The sequence below is a fragment of the Carcharodon carcharias genome, chromosome 20 (genome assembly GCF_017639515.1).
Source record: "Carcharodon carcharias isolate sCarCar2 chromosome 20, sCarCar2.pri, whole genome shotgun sequence".
In the NCBI taxonomy this organism is placed as follows: domain Eukaryota; kingdom Metazoa; phylum Chordata; class Chondrichthyes; order Lamniformes; family Lamnidae; genus Carcharodon; species Carcharodon carcharias.
Window position 1 is genome coordinate 68886012 of NC_054486.1, and position 15170 is coordinate 68901181.

A 15170-nucleotide genomic window follows, 5' to 3' on the forward strand; every position below is an offset into this window, starting at 1 on the left:
GAAGTAAAACTGCATTTAAGATGCATTTAACAATATGGTATTGTTTTTGAAACATAAGACCAATCTCCATTTTGTAGGAATTTAGTATATATTGGCCAGAGGAGGTAAAACACTAAGGTAAGAGAAAGCAAAACATAACTTTCATGCTCATTAAACATCCCACAGTAAGTTGCATTAGTAAGAGAATCCCATGAACTCACCACCAAAATAAATATTGATAGTAAACACAGACTTTGTCACAGTTAATCTGATTTTTGTTAGTATACCAGAGACAATAAATTCTGTTATAAAGTACCATTGTAAGATTAGAAGTGAGTGAAATAAGAACCTAACTCTTTAGCAAGACAACAGCTAACAATGACCTTTTTCCAACTATTTTAAGGCTACTGTAAAGATAGAACCAATTACTGTGCACATTTATGAAGTTTTTATGCTGCTCTATCAATTACAAGGCTAGAGAAGAATATCAAATTATTATAGATTCAAAATAATTGTTTTTTCCTCTTTTAAACTCAACTTTTAGAATTGAGACCTCCATTAAGACAACCTTTCCAAAAACCCTCTTCAAACTGTACTCTGGAATTGACTACAGCATTTGGTGGTCTTTCAGTCATCTCTCTTCTCTGTAAACAGATATTTAAGAACATTCCTCTTACAGAACAGTACCTTGTTATGTGACCCATTATGTAAATGTATCCTAGCACTTTAGTGTATGGAGACACTGCATAGGGCCTCTCAGAAAAGTTGCATTAGGATTTAGTGTAACATTCATCAAAATAGAATAAGTAATATTCTATGCCTTATACCAGTTTCATGCTCAAGAATTTATCCCAAAATATTAAACAATGTTTAACTCTTCAGGAAGTGACAGGTTGACTTGGTCCACAATTTCAACTGCATTCTAAAGCTGGATCCTGAAACACGACATGTCAACATGTCTTTGCCTACCTCCCCTGCAATCAATAAATAGCCAAGAATAATGACAGCCAGGGACAAGACATTGTGGGCAGGATTCTCCCCCCAGTTGGCAGGTTGCCTGCATTTTCCTTCTCATTGTGAGTAAAAAGCAGGAAGCTCTACAAGAGGATTGCTCTGGCTTCTGCAGTAAGTGGCAGAAAGTGTCATCTCTACCAGCCCAAGATCTGCCAAACAATGCAGGAAGGGATACCTCTCAAGGAGAGTTACTGCAAGTCAAGGTGTCAATCCACAAGTTCAACCAGCATTCATGCACCTCAAGGATCGCTCTGATCACCACACTTGCTCAAAACTTCCAAGGTCTGAGCAGGAGTATGTAATTTGTAATGCTATCAAGCAGTAGCACGTCTGAGCTTGTACCTAGCAGTAGTGTATTCCAAGGATTGGTCAGACATCTCACTGTTCTAGAGAACAGCATTGAGTTTACTTTGTTAAGGCACCCCCTGAAACACGCACGAGAGAACTTCAGATATCAATCAAGTACGTCGTGCCACTTCAGGAGAAAGGCTCCTGAAAACTTGTTCTCAGAGAAGAATCACCTTAGGCCTCTAAGATTCTAGTGGAACCATCATGGGTACCCACTACTAAACCTCATCTGAGCCATAAAACATATCGTAGAAATACTAGATTAGGAGCTCAAGCAAGCAAGTTAACTGAGAAAGGGTAGACTTATAGCAAAAAGTAGTTAGAGTGAGTATTGTTAGGGAAAGCACATATGGATCGATCACATGGAGTCACAAGTTCATTTTTGTGTATGCTTGCAATCTTTTAAGAGTAGGCTGTGGAGGGGACCTATGGATTTCTGTATTGTGTATAAATTTGGCAGGAGTCTTTGACAGATAGGGTATCTGTAAGGGTGGTAAGAAAGAACAGACAGCGGGGTGCCAAGTGCCTTTTTTTGATATTTCAACATTTATTCATTAAAAGCACAGTTAAATTGGGTATTCTGCTCTTTGGTTGCTAGCTGTCCTGAGCTACTTCTTCCCCTTCTCTTTTGCATTTTTCATGCTGTGAGAATGGAGACACTTTCCACACCACACACACCCCAGATTCCTCATAAACCACTTTAGCTTCTGGAATAAGCAAGCTTTTCTTCTTTGTAGTATTTTGCAGTATGCAGTAAACTACAAAACTGCTGGGGACCCTCGCTGGGCTATATTGCAAGGCTCCACTAGAGAAATTGTCGACAAAATTGTCATAAAGGGTGTTAAGTTTCACATTTGTCTGTTAGTTGATCTGGCGATCAGGGGGAAAAAGTCATTGTGAAGCAGATGATGAGGGTTTTGAAAGAGAGGTGAAAAGAATGGAATTGTTTTAGTGATGTTGGGATAAATATTGGGAGAATTTCTTTGCTCTTCTTTGCAATTGTGCATGGGGATCTTTACCACCTGGAGTGGCAGACAGAGCCTTGGTTTAACATTTCATCTAAAAGACAGCACCTCCAGTCAGCACTACACTAGAGTGTCAGCCTAGATTCTGTGCCTAAATCTCTGGAGTGAGACTTGAACTCAGACGGGGGAGTGTTACCACTTAGACACAACTCACTCACTTTTCCAGAACCGTTCTTTTTCAAATTCAGGGTGGTAGGGAGTCATGGCCTATCCCAACATGCAATGGGCGCTGGGCGGATTACACCCAGGACAGGACGCCAGTCCATCACAGGGCACACACAAACACACACTGAGGGGCAATTTACCGTAGCCAATCCACCTACCCAACACGTCTTTGGATGGTGGGAGGAAACCAGAGCACTTGGAGGAAACCCATGCAGACAGGAAGAGAATTTGCAAACTTCACAAAGACACCCGAGGTCAGGATCGAACCCAGATCTCTGGAGCGGACAGGCAGCAGCACTAACAACTGCGCCACTGTGACATCCCACTTAGACAAAACTGACACCAACAAATATCCATCTATGATTTGGTGATAAGAGCCACTGGGACAAATTGGGCAGGGTATGTGGTCAAAATTACAGTCAGGCAGTGAGGCTTTAGCAGGGTGAAAGGTTATCATCCATGAGTTAATATAATCATCCATAATTTGATGGTGGAAAGCAATGGCCTTGTTCAAGAATGGATGAACATTCTGGAGGGAAACGTGGAAAGGGGCAATGGTTGTTAAATGCTGGCAAAGTTCAATGGGTCAGTGGTAGGTGAGTGAGCATGACAGGAAGGAGTTGTTGAGATTACCTTGGAAGGGTTACGTGTCAACGAGAGAGGATAATGGAACAGTTAAGCAGTGGTCAATACCTTGGTCAGTCCTTCAAAGAATGCTGAAAGAGGCAAAGTGAAGCCATGGAATTACTCAAAGGGACATTCGAATCTGACAGAAGAATAGGAAGGGAAAGGAGCAATAATAGGTTAGGGGAGGGATTGGAAAGACAAAGTATCAAGGTGGGAGAGGGCACGAAAAGTCACTGGATGACAGGAAGGGCTGAAGTAAGGAAAAAAGGTCCAAGGTGGCTGGGAAAAATAAAAGGGACACAGAAGAAATAGCCTCAGATCCAGAGTGGAAGTCACTGATGGTGCACTAAGGAAAACATGTTTTAAAGACTTGTACATTACAAAAATCTAAGTTTAGAATATTTAAATTAAAGAATTTTCATTAAAAAGCTTCTACAACAATAAACAAATTTTTGTTGTGTTCACTTTTGAAATGGTTTGCCATAGTAGTGATGCGCTAGATGTTCTTTTGATGTATACTCACTAGATGATGATTTTGCAACACTAGCACGGACTCGTGGTGTCTGCTTCACGGAACTTCCAGTACTTTTTCTAGATGTAGCTTTAGCATCAATACTAGATGACTTTCGACTGGTAGTAGTTGCATCAATACTTCTGGCACTAAAACTGCTTCTTATCACTGAAGTTTCTGTGTCACTGTTTACAGTGAGTGACCCTGCTCGTTTCCGCGGCAAAGCTAACAGGTCAAGCCGTGATAATTTCTTATCCGTTGGCTGCTTTGAAGAAGTTGAACTGGTCGTGGATAATTCTGAAGCCAATGAAGCCTTATCCACATCAGCGCTTTCATTATCTGATGCATCTCCAAGGCGAGCTCGGCGCAGCAGAGATGCTCTGGTAGGCCTAGGTGTCGAAAGGCTGTTTGAACGGGTCAGTGTTGTTTGAACAGAAGATTTTGCTGCCTTGCTCAAATCCTCTTTTGCACGCATAGAACTAGAAAACTTTTTACGTAACAGAGATTTACTGGTCTGAGAGTGCTCCTGATCAGAAGAGCCTATATCAGTGATTGGTAAATATGGAAGGCTGGAGGACCTCTCATCATCTGTAAAGTCTGTGGAGCCACGAGAACCTGTACTGCGTTTCAGCTGAAAGCGCCTGTTGTAGTCTGGTTTGCTGGTTGTATCTGAAAGCTGGGCTCTGCGCTTCTCTGTCAGCCTTTCCCGAGCATTGGCTGGCTGAGGTTGGTCTTGAACTGATGGGGTTGCTTTTCCTTTGTGTACACTATTCATGCTGCTCTGTTTCCGTGCAGAACTTGTGACATTTTTACTTTTCAAGCTGACAGAACTTGTTGTGTCATTATCTGATTCGCCAGAGAAGGAATCTCCATGGGCATAGGAATTACTTTCTTGTTGACCAAATTGATGATCTTGAGTCTGGAGTTTGGCTGCTAAGGCTGCCATTGCAGCTTCAGTATCTTTCAGAATGAGGTGTGTATCCTCAGTGTAATCTCTACTGTAGGATCCTCTTGCCTGATCCTTAAAGGGTGGCTGGCTTGAAATATTAGGAACTTTATTGGTTGCATTCTCAATACTTGGTCTGTCCCTAGTAAAACTCTCTCGTCTAATAACAGGTGTACGAGAATCTTTTGCAAGAGTCTTCTTTCTTTCTTGTGAGGAACTGCTATCAGTTACTTGGCCTATTTTACTCATGGAGTAGGTTGCATCAATGTTTCCTATAACAGGCTGGATCGTATCTGGGGCAGATGACCATCTTGTGGAGGATGTAACAATTGCCGATTTTGAGCCAAGCTCTTGTTCTTTTGGTTTTCGCTCAAAGTTTGCTGGCATTACTTTAGTTACCAAAGTTTGTTTTGAAGGGCTTTCCAACTCTTTTTTTTCTTTTGTAGTGTTATAGGAAGTAGGTTTCAGATCATACTCTGTGGAGCATATAGTGCTACTCAGAGCTAGAAACTCCTTGGTTGTATTTTGTGTATTTGTATCTGTTACCCATTGCCGATCCTCAGATCTGTCATGATCATTCCAAATCTGCTCTTGATGTAATCTTCTGGTGACCTTTGAAACTCTACATTTTTTGCCCTTCCCTTTTACAACATGTGAAGAATCATCAGATTTATCACTCAAACTGTCAGGGTCCAAATCTCTGTCTTCATGTATACACAATTTTTCATGATTCTGTGGAGAAGAATGCAATTCCAATTCTAACTTCTTTATTGATTCAGTGCTGGGGAAAGAACGCTGCTGAAGGAAATCTTTTGATTTTGGACTATCAAGCTTTTCACTTGCTGGCAACTGTGGAAGCGTCCGACGTTTTCGCGATGATTGGCTTGTCGTTGATGCTGCATCTGAATCTAGAGTTTCTATACTCTTAACATAATTTCCAATATCAATGATAGCTCCAGCTTTTAAGAAAAAAAGTAAAAATAGTGGACTGTCAGAAGAACAAAGCAATCCTTTACATTATAACTTTATCAAAGACACCACTGAACTTGATACTCACTCCCTTGTTGAAGGTCATGCAATCCACTAACTGGCCCAACACCATTATAGCCATCGGCAAGGCTTGCCCATCTAGAGACCCATTTTTGCGATCCATGGGATATAGGACCTACTGGACGCATCTAGATGTTTGTACCAGATGAGAATACAAAATATACACTAGGTTTTCTTTGGATACATTAAGTGCAAGAAAAAGACATTTGAAATTAAAACAAATTCTCATCCATTTATTGAAATGGACTAACTGGCAATTATCATCAAAACTCATGGCGATTTTTCTTTTGACAAGATTTGAGAAATTTCCTGATATTTAGCATATGCTAGACTGTAAAAAAAAAACAAGCAGAAATCAAGACTAAAAATTGGGACTCAAGGGTTAAACATATGCCACATTTCTGCTTACAGTCCTCCATGCATGAAAATTAAAATTTGAAGCTAGGCCAACATTAATGCACATTATGCATAATATGTTTAATAAGGTGCACTTGTAAAGCCTTTTAATTTATAATACAAATGATTCACATGCCATAAACAAACATTCAAAAATAAAAGAAATACATTGTAAGTGAAGGTTTTTTTTAAAATCGCATATGTAAAGACAAAAATTGCCATAAAACTGCAGAAATAAGCCTTTGGATCCTGATGCACCAAAATTTTAAGCGTAACTTTACAGCTTTTTCGGAACTGATAGATGATTATGAGGCTCATGAGGAATTTGCATGAGTGACACTTCTCCATGTCACTAATAACAGAGGGCTTTGGTAGTGGTTAATCGACAAGAAGAGGCGGCATTAGGCATGAGTATAGAAAAGGCAGAAATATTTGAGGCAAATGGGATTCAATGAGTAGGTGTCAGTGAGAATGGGGAGCTTGCATTCCGAAACAAGTGGTAGTATCAATGCTTTGGATGTAGCAAGATGTAGCAGGACAGTGGGTAGATCACATCTTCAAGTAGTGGGCACTAGTTAGGGAAAGGGAGGGATGTGACAAGAACAAATGGCATTATACTAGGGGCAGAAAAACATGAGATGGATGACTATGAAGTTTAGTGCTAACTTGTAGCTGCAAAAAAAAAATCAGAAGCTGAGTGTACTGAAAGATAGTTGCAAATTAAAAGTATAGGAAATTAAACTTCACCAGGGGATTAAAAGAAAAGCAAGATAGTAAAAGGGAAAAGTGGGGAGAAGAGAAAGAGGGAGAGAGGACATTGATGGGCAGATGTGTAAGGGGCGGCAAGAGGGCGTATGGGGAGGGCTGTGCGGGCCCGTAAAAAGGAAGGGGCTGTGTGGGCGCAGAGCAGGGTGTGGAGGTGTGCAGGTGCTGAAAGGGGGGGGAAAAGAGCAGACGTTAACAGATAGAAAGAAAGCGATGAAAGAGATGATGTTTTATATCAGGTTAATTACATTAGACGCATATTTGCTGCCGTGAACCAGGCTCCTTGCAAACTTTGTCTTTTAAGGAAAGCAGACGTTCCATATCTTCTCCATCGTAAAGAACACCTACTTCCATCTCTGTAACATCATCATTTTCAAATTTTACCTAATCCCATCTCTTGCTCAAGTCTTCATTTGTGCCTTTTTACATCTCCAGACATGACTGTTCCAATGCTCACCTGGACAGCCTCCCTTTATCTACACTCCACATACATCATATCATTTCAAACTCTGCCACCATATCCAATCCCATACCAATTCATGCTCACCCATTACTCTTCTTCATTGACCAACATTATTTTGTGTTCTCCGAGAACGCTGGATGACACTGATTCTAAAGTCTTGTGTATTGCCACCTCAGGTTCATCCCACCACTGGGGGTTTTGTAATTCTCAGTTCTGGAATTCCCTCTTTAAACACCCCTGCCCTTCCTCCTAGAAAACCCTTAAAATCTACCTCTTTCCCCAAGCTTTCATTTTCGTATTAATTGTACTTTTATGATGTGTCTTGAGATGTTGCCACATATTAAAATGTCTATATAAATGTAGGCTGTTGTTGTTTCATAAGCAAAGAGACATTCAATTTGCACAGAGCATCCCAAAAAACAGTAAACATGATAAATGTACTTTGATGGTCGTAATTAAGGGATAATGCCCAGAGAACCCATTACCCAGGCATAACACCCTTTTATAATAACAGCAGCGTGATCCGACTTTCCTGTAAACACAGATGTATTATTTATATAAAAATATTTACTATGTTATAGATGGATAGGTGCATTGGTTCTGAAATCTTTGCTGTCTCCCTGTACAATTGTTACATAGTAATCATTAATGTAATGACTAGATATCCAAAAACTAATTATTAATCATTGTATTACATTACCTGTGCCATTGTATCTGAAGTTGTGTGATACGCCTGTAATGAAGGTGTTTGCTGATAAAAAGTGCTAGCATTCTGGTTACACACAGTATGTTCATTCCTTAGTGTAGGAGAACTTTCATCATTTATCACAGGCCTATAAATTTCAGTGTTAATCCGAGAAAAGTCTGGTGATTCAAAAACACCGAATACCTGGTTAAAATTAATAAAAATGAATTAGTAAGTCACTTAGCGTTTCAAGCAAGCAAAATTATATCATCTTAGGTACCAATGGATCAACCATTAAGAATACAGATGGAATGTTAACTTTTAGGAAGACAAACTTCATAAAATTGCATAACATCCTTTCTGAACTCCCACATCTTTTAATTTTAATGCTCAGTTTGAAGTTTAAATTGAAATACATATTCAAGCTACTGGTCAGAGCAGCTACTTGGATTGAAGAGGTGATATAATATTCATCCATTCTAACAAGTAATTTCAGAATCAGGGCCAGAATTTTACCAACCACAGGTGGACACCGCCTGACCCGGATGGATGTGAAATAGCACGAGATGATAACAGGCAACCATCCTGACATCATCAGATACTCGCGCAATATTTTGTTCAGCAGGCATGTGTGACAGTCGGGAGTGCGCCCACAGACAATTAAGTGGAAACTTAAGCCCATTAACGATGCAATCAACAGTGATTTTACTTGGCCCGTCCACATTTATGATTGGTGGATGGGCCATTCTCCCAGGCAGCTTTCACATTTTTGCTCAAACCGCGACCCAGTAAGGGATGTAGTCTCCATGGGGAAAAAAGGAAAGAGAGCTATCTGGGTACATTTTTTTATGGAGGTATGCTTTCAGGTGCTTGAATATGTTGCACGGCCATATTTTGCAGCATTTTTGTCATGTCCTTTAGTCTGTGGAGGTCTGCAGCTCCCTGGAGCAAATGTCTGCCTTCAGGGAGCTCTCTCGAAGCGCTCACCCGCACCCTTGGTTACGTAAGTGCCCACCCTGTTCCTGCCCCCACCCCGGCAGTGCTGTGCATTTCAGCGCATGTTTCACAGTGGCCAGCCAGCACGAAATCACAGCCGGAGGCCGACTGTGGACAGTGGCTCATTTCCTGTCTGCTCCCGGGTCTGCAGATCGCACGTGTCCAACGACCGAAAAATTCAGGCCCAGCAGTTACATGTCTCACAACACACTGCAAGTTCTATGGCTAAAGTTTTCATGACATTTCCAACAATTTTTTGTTGATTTACTTCGTAAGCATTAACCTCAACAATTCTGCCCAATGTCCATCTACCAATAAAACATCAGACATGCGTCCATCATTCCTCTATAGATGGAAAAGTTTGCATTACGTAGCCAACACTGTTTAACTTTCTGTCTTCAACAAATCAATCAGCAGAAGAATATTGATTTGCATATATGGTTATCATAGCCCCAGGTTTTGCTACATCATTGTAAGCATAATGCAGAACTACAGCCTTGATAAGATGCTGCAATTGCTTTTAAAGTAACTTTTTCTGCTTGTTCCGTTCAGGACATAAAACAATGCCATTACTCAGCCCATAACAACATGATAGACTACATTTGGGCAAGTTGTTTCAACTGACCTACAGCATCATGGTGCCAGTTATATATACAGCCATGAAATGAGGTTCAGTGTACTGTTACTGTAAAAAGGGAATCCATTTTTAACAATGCAGTACAGTAATTATGCTTTCTTAAATTGTTGATTTAATTGCACTGCTTTGCTATAAACTCTCAAACACAGCCAACTTCAAACTCAACTAACTTTTGTGGTGTGGGAACTTGACAAATTTTAAAATTGGGAGTCTTAAACAAAGGTGTGCAAATGAAAAGACCAGAAATGTCACATTATCCTCCAAAAACTGCCATTTTATTGCTACTAGGCAGTGAAACATGACCAGAGATAGAAACTTGCCAACTTCCCTCATTCCTGTTTGGTTATGTGTCACCACTCTGCTTATACGGCCTGATAAATGATCTCATTATTATTTTTCTTTTCTGTACAGTTTTGGGAGGGGTCTTATGAAGTCAAAATTAAGAAGTTGGGTGTGTGCTCCACAGCTGAAAACAAGAACAAATTCAATTTCTCAGCGAACAAATGGTAGACAGGCAGACAGAGGCTATTTAGCTTTGCTGGATGAAGTCACACTGAGTTAGCAGGGGAAGATCATCACTTGTTACCCAAGTGGTACACCACCCTGAATTGAATAAATAAGACCTTTTATTCATTATTGCTCTGAGAAAACTCTGCTTTCCTTACTTAACACGGGAGTGCCATTACCACAAGGACTGCAGCAGTTCAATGCAGCCCACCCGGAACTGAAAATAAACGGTAGTTGCGGCAGTTCCACCATTGCTCACATCCAGTGAACAAACAACAGCAATAAATTAATTAAAGTTTTCTGTAAGTGCTAACAATTCCCATGAGTTTCTGACAGTTTCAATCCATTTCCTAAGTGGGTATGATATACAGCACAAATGGCTATTGATGGGATCTCTCAGGTGAGCACCAAAAGTAGATCAAGGGCAGTATTCCGCATTGGTTATATCACTAAAGTGGATCATCTAGCTATGGAAGATGAAGTTCATTACAAATGCCGATGCAAATGCTTTCACTAGCAATTCCAAAGCACAAAGCAGAATAACCAGGAATAAAGTTACATTGGTGTAAGGATACAATAACCTGTTTTGCTATGGAACACTTCATTAGATCATATATTTCCATGAAGCAATATATTTAAATGCATTTACATTTCTTACCTGGTCTATCATTTTACGTGCTTCTTCAACCTCTTTGTCCTGTGTATCTGTTTCAATGGTGTATGTACCTGTATCACTCAGGCTGTCTTGATCACCCTGTTTGGAGGTTGGCTTTGCTGAAGTTGTTGGAGACGATACTAGTGGTAGTGGTGCCTCTGCAACAGTGGGTGCCATTGTCACGTGTACAATTGTCACAGGCAGTGTGTCTGGAGATTTTTCTGCTTTAGTAATACTTTTTGTAGTTTCTTTTAACAGTTCAGCAGCAAACTCCTGGCTGAGCTTACTCTTTCGTCCCACACTCCCAAAACTTCGAAGTAAACCTTTGGAGCTCGAAGTAGCAGGGGTGCTTAATCGTTCTTCAGTCTTTTCTCTCTTTAGTGAATTAGACCTTTGGGGAGTGGATGAACTAGTAGTAGGTTTGTTCACTTGCACCGAAGGTTGGGCCTGCTGTGCTGTACTTTTTTCACATGCTGAAGCGCCTTTACGTTTTTCTAATTTAGCTTTAAGAGCAATGTAGGAATCAGTATGCATTGCATTTGCATTTTGAGTGAAAGAATGTGCTCTACGTTTACGAGGATGATCATCAAAGAATTCTATAACAAAAGCTTGTTGACCCATGGGCATATCTTGTGGGTCATGCTGGAGCTGACATAGTTTGGAGGTTTCATGACTGTAAATCTGGAATTGCCCTGGGTGTGAATCCAAAGTAGAGTCTGTTTTTTCCTGCTGCTTAGATGCAACTTGATCCTCTGAATCGCTTTGTGTACCATCTTCGTGTCTACAACCTAATAACAGTATAAAAGTTTCCAGTTAATATGAGAAGCTATTTTAATAGGTTAAAATGTCTTGTCATTCAAACAAAAAGGTCCTCAGTTCATACTAAATCACTTTAAAAGTTATGATATTCAATAAATGAATAATCTTGAATAAAGTAAACCATAACAGCTACAAAAATGAGGCATGCAAATATAGAACTACAAAAAGAGGACAATCCTATATGTACATTTACCTTGGTGTAGATTAAATCCCAAAGAGGAAAAGGGTGCGCAAACTGGTATGTTGCAAAGAAATTAATCTTTGAAAGAATATTGCTACAACTTTAGTGAATGGTGCCTTTTTCTTCAATTATTCTCCCCTCCATACCCTATACACCTAGCTAGATATGGATTTTCCACAAGGTTTCTGCCCAGATAATAGCGGAATCTGGTAAGGATAAAATTAAATAGCACAAAAGATCATTGAATTTTGCAATTTAAATTGCGCCCATAAACGCTTTATGCTGGAGTTTTGGTCACCCTTGATGTCATTTTAAAAATTCCTTCACCACAAGCAGTTTCCGGCTACAAAACCGGCTATGTCTCCAGGTCAGAGTTTCTGCCCATTGTTCCTACTCGGGGTTGATGACTCTGTGCCCAGAATCTCAGGCACACAGGCACCATCTACCATTAATCTATATTTTCACTTTAACTTCAGTTTAAATTAGTTAGTAAATAAGCTGATCAAATGATCTAGTCAATACACACAACCAGCAGTTAAATAAAGTCACATCGGGTGCATCCCGCTCTGTTGCAATAAATTATGTAGCTGAAGACGGCAATGACCAGCAATCAACCAAAAAGTAAATCAGTCAGCTGCAGAATGGTTCACAGTCTAGCATTTCTTCCCCTCTTCATGTTCCTGATGAATGTCCTGCTCCAGTCATTAATCAATCACAATTAATAAAGCCGCTCGATTTTGTGGATTCATGCTAGTTTTTACATTTGGGCTTATGCTCATGAGTTTGTGCAGAACTGGGCATAACTTCATCTTGGCAAAACTGGCAGCGTCCAGCACGTTTTCCCAATTGTGGCTTGAACAGAAATCCATGCCCCATGTATTAGCAATTTAAAAAGAAACCAAATTAATTAGGACCCAGAGCTGGCTCTGATAAGCTGCACACGTAGAGGTAAATCCAAATAAGGCTTCTGTCCTTGTAGCATATTAGGCAAGAGTGATCCAATCAATAGAAGTGGGCAATTTTCCAACTCAAACTTGATACCATCTGACCTAATTGGCTGAACAGAATATAATTTACATTTGAGTTTGTGGCTTGAAGTAGCTTTCTTTATGGGAGAGCCTTATTTGTCACACTTTTGTGGTGAACCTGATCACTCAAAAGCACTGGTCCTAATGAGCCAACTTTGTTGGAATGTGTAATTCAGCTATAGCAACTAAATATACTCCAAAAAAAAACTTGACCAAACAAGGAGTAAAGGTAGGAAAAGTTTCTGAGAACTTAAAGTCAAGCTGGCAAATAATAATGCTACTTATGCTTTTCATATTTGGTGTTAGGTTTCTGTTGCAATTCTTGGACATTTAGATTAAATATGGAACAAGAACTATCAATTGTATGGACAGCATGAATCCCTATTCCCAGTTGGTCACTAGTCACCATTACTTGATATGTTAAGAACAGAGGCTTAGTAACATTTGACCTCAACTCTATCTGTACAGTTCATTTCTATTCCTTTCTGCAGAATGACAAATTTAGCACCTTCTCTACTGTAGAACTTCAATATACGCGCTGCTTCCCTGTTGAGCCACTTTCTTTGCAAATGTGTAATTTAGCAATAACAGCTAAGCATACTTGACAAACTAACTTTTGGCAAACAAATCCAACACTACAAGGCAACATGAAGGAAACCTGTTATACTTTGTATTTTCTTATAATTTGATAAATTGCTTCTAAAAATACACAAGAGATTGAACATTCACCATAACTTTTGCAGAAAAATGGACAGTGTGAACAACCATTTGCGTAATTTCTCTGGAGATTGTCAATTTTCTACCGAAGTTACAGTAGACAACTAAGAGAACATTTGCATTTAGAATGGGCATTGGTTATAGTACAGTAACATTTTTGTTAAAAAATTATGAATCATAAAAACAGAAGTCCAACTGGTATTTGAAGGCATGGTATATTGAATTTTAATCCTCTATGAAGGCCAACATAAGAAATACAATACCTTTAAGAGTCTTTATGTGAATCTGGTGATCACTCTTGGTGCTGTATACATCCCTTTGAGCCTGCCTTTTCAACATCAGGCTCGGATCATTCTGAACTAGCCAGTCAACTACTTTATTCTCTGCTGACAGTACATCCCCTTGTACATGTACTTTTTCTGCCTGTTGAATCTTTCTCTGTCTCAAGGGAAATTTGGTCACATGATCCTTTATTTTCATTTTGCCTGGGGTACAGTCATCAAATTCAATAGTAAAAGAAGCATGACTCTGAACTCGAGGTGACTGTATTGTATCTGTATCCTTTGTTGGAATTTCATGAACCTCGCAGTCTGGAGACTTGGATGGCTGTTGAAATTCTTTTGTTGGAATTTCAAAGTAGCTGGGCTCTCTTCGAAATGAATAGACAGATTTTTCTCCGAAGTCTTTATAATCTGGAATATTTCCATTAATTTCCTGGTCACTTCTTGGCATATCCTTGGCATTATCTACAGAATAGAATAAATAAATCAAAATTAATTAACAAAGGTTTTTAATCAATTCTAATCATCTCTCATCCTCTGCTACCCCAACTGTGTGCCTATTTTCTGGATTTTACTCCTCCAGTCCCTTTGATAAAGCTTGCTAATACTATTGCTGTTGGTGCATCAGCTTCTCAAGTAAAGGCAACCCAAATTTAAACAGAATGTTATCTACATTAATGATGCCAAAATACTTTGCAGAGGGGCAAGAGAAAAGAATGCATGTTGAAACAAAGTAGGTATTAGGCGAGGCACTAAAAACTTGGTCAAAGAGGAGGAGGAGGAGGAGAATTGAGAGGTTTAGGGGGCTGAAATTTACACAAGCTGGCGGATGGGAGGTCAACAAAAAGAACTGAATAGAATAGTTGAGTCTTGAGGTGACGAAAACATGGATCTGGGTTTCAGCAGCACATGGGCAGAGGTAGGGTGCTGTTATGGAGATAACAATCCATGTGGACATTGCCGCTAGTTCTACAAAATACACACTCCAAAGATATCATAGACAAGTTCTGCTGACTTTATGAGCAATAGAGAGTTGCCTTTTTTAAGCATGCTCCTAAGCAGAGTGGGGATGCAACGTCAACTAGTTTAGTGATCTGCTGAGGTTACATTTAACATGTGTTTGTTTCACTTACTGGCAACTAAGCACATTTCAAAAGGCAGACTATGGATGTTTACATTGTCAGCTTCACTATGCTTATCGTACCATGATTCACGTAAAACCTTCAGCATTTATCTTTATACCTAATGGGATATGGCTGTCACAAGGGAGCATTTTTACCTGACCAATCACATTGAATTATTCCCAGACAGCAAAACCAGGAAGTTAAAAGCACTTTGTCCTTCACTTTATTTTAAATTCCGAGGGCAAAATTAA

General features: G+C 39.7%; 1 protein-coding gene across 5 annotated transcripts in view; it reads right to left on the bottom strand.

Annotated features, from left to right (window-relative positions):
• LOC121292560 (centrosomal protein of 170 kDa protein B-like) overlaps window positions 1-15170 on the bottom strand; it is a 77151-nt gene that overhangs the window by 27430 nt on the left and 34551 nt on the right. For all 5 annotated transcript variants that reach the window (XM_041214690.1, XM_041214689.1, XM_041214686.1 and 2 more), the window contains exons 8-12: window positions 13778-14260; window positions 10773-11557; window positions 7990-8178; window positions 5673-5793; window positions 3682-5574 (exon numbers count right to left, since the gene is read on the bottom strand). In XM_041214690.1, coding sequence (XP_041070624.1) covers window positions 3682-5574; window positions 5673-5793; window positions 7990-8178; window positions 10773-11557; window positions 13778-14260 — 3471 coding nt within the window. The remainder of the gene's footprint in view (window positions 1-3681; window positions 5575-5672; window positions 5794-7989; window positions 8179-10772; window positions 11558-13777; window positions 14261-15170) is intronic.